We start from the raw sequence: 7,204 nt of genomic DNA on the forward strand, positions 1-7,204 counted from the left end.
CACAAAAAAAGTTAAAAAAAAAAAAAAAAAAAAAAAAAAAAAAAAAAAATATATATATATATATATATTTTGAATTTTATATTGTAAGAGTTTTTGAAAATAACATACAAAACACGTTTTGAGTGTTTTAGAAAATTTAAAATTAAAAATGACCTTAAAACGATAAACACGCTCTTATATTTTTCAACCCATCTCGATAGTTTACGTGAATCATCCATATTGAATGCGGTGTTGTTCTCATGCTTTTCAGGGTCATAAATGCCTTCGAGCACTTAGAGCTCAGATTAACCGTCCCAAACTAACTATCCCCTCCCTCATTCCCCCAATACAATTTTAACAATTTCCCAAATCACCTCCATAGTTTAATCGGGAAATACCAATACATTTTTTTGACACGTCGATATATTAGCATCTTCTGAAAGGATAAATTAATTATTGGAGGGGTAACAAACGAAACAACAAGTGCAGGACCGCTTAACTCAATCAAACAACTAGCGTTCTGGAGTTTCTTTTTCACCACTAGTGGATAGTAGGATGCTTCACATGTCACAATTTACGTTTTCATTCTGATCATCACACGGTGCTTTCACTGAGAAACTAATAACACTTCTACAGCATTTGACAGTCAATATTGGAGGCATTGGATATAAAATTAAAGTGACATTGATTAAGGTTTCCATCTCATATCTGCTAATATTAATTGGTTCCATCATATTATATATAATTAGGACGATGTCAATTTATTGCTTTGGCAACTAAAAATCAGTAATATTACTAACATTATTTGCAGCGATGAGAACCGATGTACCTCAATGTCCAAAGTAATCCACCAATCAGGACATGATCACCGTCCGTGTTTTCCTCCATTCCCTAAATCCATAACCAAACAGGCCGCTACAATGATAAGCTGCCAAATTGTTTGTTCCATTCCTCGTATATGCCAAGTTCGTTTAGGGAAACGGATGCTCTTACTTCGTGTATTGCATTCTCGAAGTCCTACATGTGATCAACACAACAGATTCGAGATTAAAAAATAGAAGATCAGAATACTGGTTAATATTCTTGCATGGAAAGTCAAAAAGAGAAATGTTAATTGTTATATTTAAATAGAGTTATCATACTTGCTTTTTTCCCTTTCCATGTTTGGATGTGCTCAAAAGTACGCCAAACTTACTTTTAAGTCACTTATTTGGCCAAATATGATTTCCAAAGCACATTTTTACTAACGAAACATAATTTTCTAGAAAGTAGTCTTAACTTATTTACCAGAAAATTAACTTTTAAGCACAGTAAAAAAATTCTCTTCAAGCGTTCAAGCAATTACCTGGAGAGTTACTGGCCTCATATCATCCTTTTTCAGGTTTGTAATTTCAATACCCTGCCTCAGAGCTTCTCTGAGCGGACCCATGGATGCATCCTTTACCAGATTCTTCATATCGGATCCTGAATACCCTAAAAATATGTGAAATATCGAAATCGAAATTAAAATACAAGACAGGAAAGTAGCTGTAGGTCTTAAAATTATAGGCAGAAGCTAATTTTTCAATGATGCATTCTTTGAAGAAATACCTTCAGTCAATTTGCATATTGCATCAGTATCCTCCTTTGAAAGGTTAAATAATCCATCTTTTTCCAAAAGATTCTTAATAATCCAAGCTCTTGCATCTTCATCATATCAAATACAAATAAATAATAAGAAATTCAATAGTTCTGATGAAATTTTTAAACGCATAGCCGTGACTTGGACCTGAAGTGGGGAGTGGTATATATAGTCTCTTTGTAAGTCTCCTCCTAGCAGCCTCATCAAGTTCTTGAGGTCTGTTAGTTGCACCTATTAGAGGAAACAACAAAATTATAAACGAGCCAACTAACTTTTCTCAAAATGCAGAATCTGGACGGGAAATAAAGAGGACCAATGAGTCTAAAAGAAATTTGGCCAGATACTCGTTAAAAACTAAAAGCAAGTATCAAACACTAGATGATAGAATATCGTGTATGGAGCTTCAACTTATGAATTCATCTCTTAGTTGTAATAGAAAAAGCAATGTGTGTGTAAGCATCTGTGATTCAGCTAGAGATATTTAACCAAAACACTTGGGCTTAACCAGTTTAACAATCACCTATTAACAGAATTTGTTCATTTCCACCATCAAAGCCTTCCATTTCAATGAGAAATTGCGTCTTCATTCGCCTGCTTGATTCATGTTCACCTTCTGACTTGCGCTGTACCAATGTTGAGTCGATAAACTAAGCATCTTCTTTGAGTAGTAAATAATTACAAAGCTTGAAAATGCAAGTAAATAGGTATTTTGATGCTATCCTTATCAAGAGTCTACCTTCAAAATCCCAAAAACTATCAATTATTACATAAGTGCCTTATGAACAACGTATACCTTAGGAAAACTAAGTTGTGAGGATTTAGGGACTGTAGACTTGGTAATATTTTGTTCTATATATATTCTCCAAACAAATAAATGAAAGTTAAAAAAAATATTGCACTGACAATAAACTGCAAGTTGCAGCTTACATAATTGAAACTTACATTTTCATGAGGAAACCAGAGAGAGAGAGAGAGAGAGAGAGAGAGAGAGAGAGAGAGAGAGAGAGAGAGAAGAAGCAAATTGACAAAAAGTCTTCTGGAAAAGAAGCCAATAGACTCTTACCTGCGACAAAAGTGAGTCTATTTCATCCACAAATATTACAGCAGGCTGACGGCAGCTAGCAACTCCAAAAAGTGCCCTGACTAACTTTTCACCCTCACCTATCTACACTCACAAAACAGCATTCAGTAATTAGAGCATATGAATTATTTATATGCTCACGTGTATTTACATAAACAAGCCTATATATGCTCTTGTCATAATTATATTAGATAAAATATTAGAAGCTACTGACAGAGTCCTATTATCACCCAATGACAAAGACTATCAGACAATGGATGCAAAATAATTTCGACAAAAAGAGTTGGGCAGAAAAGACTGTTATGCATGGCACATCAAAAAAAAAAAAAAATCTTAGGAATTGTATTTGAGAATGCAGGAACAAATTCACAAGTTAGTAATTTCAATATGAATACTGATTACATTCATGGTTTTGATTTAGAACTAAATTGCATATCAAAATTTTGAATAAAGAATTAAATAATTTTTATATTTGACCATCATGGGATCAATAGGGGTATTACGTACCCATTTGCTTGTTAATGAACTGGCAGATATGTAGAAAAAGGTTGCTTTCGCCTCTCCAGCTATGGCTTTACCTATCATAGTTTTACCAGTTCCCTAAGGCAAGAGAAACAAAAATGAGTAATGACAAAGTTGCTTCTGGCTTTCTTGAGTGTGTGTAAATGCTTACAGGAGGTCCAAAAAGGAGAAGACCACGGCCAGGAGAACGGCAACCTTTAAAGATGTCCGGGCGCAACAAAGGCCATATGACCATCTCAGTCACACATTTTTTTGCATGCTCCAAACCAGCTATAGTATTTTGAGGGAAAAAAAGCTCAGGAAAAGAATGAATAATGAATGTTAATGGATCTGAAGCATGTGCATGCTGACATACCAATATCATCCCAGCGCACATTAGGGTCCCGGTCCATTATCTCATTGCTGATATGTTCAATAAGCCGTGGTTCCAAATTTCTTAGTTTCTCGGGAAGTTCACCATCAGCACCACACAGCAATTCCAAACTACATCACATCAATGTTACATTTTATGCATGGAGTAGTTAGTAAATCAATATTTGTTTCCTTTCCTCCACTCAAAAGGAGTTGGAGGGGGAGGGGAGCAAATTCTTAAAATATCATCAGAGAGTTTATACAGCATCAAGTAAAGGCAAATGTATCAAGATAACAAGTACCATCTTTTTGTTGAGTCATCTAATGCATCTTCACCCTTTCCAGCAATGCTTTTAGTAATATTACCCATATTATTACCATTGGATCGGATGGGGGGGATGAAATTACCCCGAATGCCACGACGTGAGAATCCATAGGATCTTACTCCATAACCTTTATTATTTCCCATGTCACTTTGTGGGGAGACTGAATCACTTGGCGATCCTGTTAAGCCTCGCCTTTGCCTAACATCCATTTCCTGTGGAGCGAGGCACTGAAAATTTCTTAAGCAATCTAAATCATGAAAAGCACTGTATAAAAGGCTTCCATTGCTAGAGCTAATAAATCCTACATATTGTCTAGCTAACATTAGGTGAAAACTGCAATATTTGATGTAGCTTCAAATCACAGTATCAAGTAATAGAACTTGCTATGTTATTGATATTGATATTTATCTCCTCTTGATTTTATTTAGTTCAACTGTTGTGCTATTTGGATCATGTTTCTCTAGCCAATTCTAAATGTCAATCAACAGATACAGTGATGCAATAAGTACACGCTTTCATTAAAATCCTTAAAACTGGTCATTAGCAGCAGTTGCACCTTACGTGAAATAAAAGTTACAGTAGACAAACGGAAATGAACAAATTTTCATGCCGTCAAAGTAACAACATTTATAGAACAATCAAGCAGATTTTTAGGATTTTTTAAGGTACCAGTTTTGCTCTTGCAGTAACAAATCCATTGCCAGAAGCATCATTCTCAGCTTCTTCACTACATGATGGAGACTTTACATTTTCATTCTTTGGGCTAATGAGTTCCCTATGTGGACGTTTTGTATTGAAACTCTTCCCATGAGATTTTTCTCCTTCAGCTTTAATAAACGCAGGCACAGAATGATTCTTAAGAGAGAAATGGCTAGGATAGTTCTTTTCAACAAGAACACAATCCTCAGAGCTCTTATCTTTTGTGAAACTTCTATTATTTTCTCTGGAGACATTTCCATACAAGGATGTGAGTTTCCCCTGTATCAGAGTTTTAGAGGTCTTGCAACTCGAATTCTCCTGCTTGTCAAGTTGATTTGCCTGACAAAAATTGTGCTCGTCGTCAGTGCTTGTTGTGTATTTAAACTATTTACCCAATAACCACGAACTTGTTACCAACCTGATAAGGGTTAATTCTAGAAAGGAAAAACATAGGTGGATATGCGTATAATATTCATTTGGGAAACTAGGAAAAGAAATAAAAAATAGTATACTATGTCAACTGACCTACGGACATTAATGTAAGTAGGAGAGAATAAAATATAATCAACTTTTAGGCAAATCATACCGATTCATTCAAATTTTTTCCATTGTACTGCTGAATAAGAGCACGGAAATACTTAGACTGCTTAATCTTCTCGATGTTGATACCACTTCTCTTGCCAAATATACAGCCTGGATCCCTGCCTGCTTGCTTAAATGCTTGGCTAAAATTTTACAGAACAGATATGATCAAGAGGAACTTTAGTTGCAAATCAGACCATAATTGGTAATAATTGCCAATTTAAACACTGAACGTACCATAAATAATTGACAGGAATCAGCAAGAAAACTGAAACCAAACATACCTCAAGGTGATAATAAAAAGTTGGATTAGTCATTTTCTGTTTAAGGATATTTGTTGTTTCATTATACTTATCTCAATTCCATGTGTATCTTTACTAACTTACACAGTTCACTTTATAATTAAATAGTAAATACACAATACACACACACACACACAAACTTGCATGTGAAAATTCAATAAAATTCACCCCGAACTACCACTTTGCGAAATTAAATACTACCCCAATGTTTTACCACACGTATATCTTGACAAGTTCTCCACATAATTGTAATAGTAAAAGGTAAAAATCTAAATAAAATAAAAGTCATCCCGAACTACCACTTTGCGGAATTAAATACCACCACAATGTTTTACCGCCCGTATATCGTGACAAATTCTCCACATAATTGTAATAGTAAAAGGTCAAAATCTAAATAATTGCAGACAACCTATCAGTACGTTTCAATTAGTTAAATAACCTCCAAACATAAATATACGAAAATTAAAGCAAGTACCGATCCGAATTAGGAACCAGTGAGCGTCGAGCCGTGTCGAGCTTCGCAACAGCTTCACGGCGAATCGGACGTATAAACGCCTCGTCGACTTGAGAGTGAGAGCGGGAATCGAGGAAGCCGATAAGCCCGAGGGCTTGCACTTGCGCGGAGCTGAAATCCCCCTTCTCCAGAGCCAAATCAGTTCCAAATAGCAGAGAATGGAGCCGCTTGAGGTTATCATCAACTTGTTTTCTCCAACACACACTCGATTCTTCCTCCATTTTTGGCTTTGATATCGAAGTCTCCTCCTTTCCCGCCATTTCCAGGCTCGAGGGGTTATCAGATAAACGAACGCCTGGTTTTGTCAATATCACGGGTTGGACTTGGGCCCAAGTTATTTTTCTGTAAATGGACAATCTGACTAAAAAGTAAAGTCGAAATTAAAATTTTAAACTTTCCAATTTAAAATTAAGATTTATAAGTTTTTTTTTTTTTTCAAAAATCAGATAATTAAAATTCTAGATATTAATAATGATATTATAAAATTAAACTAACCCCAACCCCAATGAGGAATTAGTGGGGACATCTCTACAAAACAGCCTTTGACCAAAATAATATTTAAAAAAAAAAGAAGCAAAAATGTTAAAAAACTTCCAAATGGCCCATTATATTTGGGCCCTCCAAATTTTCCATCCAGACGGCCCGGACTGTCTTATTTTTTTATTTTATAATTAATTAATTTTAATTATTTAATTATATGTTTATTTTGATTAAAATAAATAATTGAATATTAAATAAATAAATGTTATTTATAAATTACTTATTGAAATATTTAATATATAATTATTTAATTGAATACAATTTAATATTTAATTCTTTAGTGTAATTAAATAAATATTATTTATTTCAATTACTTATTTAATTATTTAATTATGTATTTGAATTGTTTAATTTTTATGCATATTATGTGTTTAATATTTAATTACTTATTTATGTTATTTATTTTAATTGTCATTTAGTTATTAGTTATTATATAAACAATTTCATGGAATAAATAATTAAGTAGTAGATGAATATAAACAATTAATTAATGTAATTAAAAATGTTTAAATAAATTAATTATTTGAAGAATGAAATACTAAGTATTAATAAAATAACTAAATTATGCAATTAAAATATTAAAATAAACGATTAAATTAAGCAATTAAAATAAATAATATACATAATCAATTAAAATAATTAAGTAAACAATCAAATTAAGCCCCCATTTGAGGATTTGGAAATTAT

General features: G+C 33.4%; 1 protein-coding gene across 2 annotated transcripts; it reads right to left on the minus strand.

Annotated features, from left to right (window-relative positions):
• Positions 1–617: 617 nt before the first annotated feature.
• Positions 618–6,297, minus strand: LOC111409270 (ATPase family AAA domain-containing protein FIGL1). Of its 2 annotated transcripts, none has more exons than XM_023039288.1 (13): positions 5,939–6,297; positions 5,166–5,304; positions 4,550–4,918; positions 3,857–4,092; positions 3,559–3,686; positions 3,355–3,473; positions 3,189–3,281; positions 2,664–2,765; positions 2,121–2,223; positions 1,748–1,831; positions 1,570–1,665; positions 1,325–1,443; positions 618–996 (listed from the first exon to the last, which is right to left on the minus strand). In XM_023039288.1, the coding sequence occupies exons 1-13, from the start codon at positions 6,235–6,237 to the stop codon at positions 895–897; spliced, it is 1,989 nt and encodes a 662-aa protein (XP_022895056.1). In that variant the 5' UTR covers positions 6,238–6,297; the 3' UTR covers positions 618–894. The 2 variants fall into 2 exon arrangements, with proteins under 2 accessions (XP_022895056.1, XP_022895055.1); XM_023039287.1 differs by having other exon boundaries at positions 1,325–1,452.
• Between the last annotated feature and the right edge of the window lie 907 nt (positions 6,298–7,204).

The sequence above is a fragment of the Olea europaea genome, chromosome 14, assembly GCF_002742605.1.
Source record: "Olea europaea var. sylvestris chromosome 14, O_europaea_v1, whole genome shotgun sequence".
In the NCBI taxonomy this organism is placed as follows: Eukaryota; Viridiplantae; Streptophyta; class Magnoliopsida; order Lamiales; family Oleaceae; genus Olea; species Olea europaea.

Bases quoted from the DNA above. Each gene is read 5' to 3' on its own strand.
- LOC111409270 (XM_023039287.1), bottom strand. From the start codon at position 6,237: ATGGCGGGAAAGGAGGAGACTTCGATATCAAAGCCAAAAATGGAGGAA. The intron at 3,282-3,354 runs GTAAGCATTTAC...CTCTTGCCTTAG, and splicing joins TTCTCCTTTTTGGACCTCCT to GGAACTGGTAAAACTATGAT. The intron at 1,453-1,569 runs GTATTTCTTCAA...ACATATTTTTAG, and splicing joins AATATGCAAATTGACTGAAG to GGTATTCAGGATCCGATATG.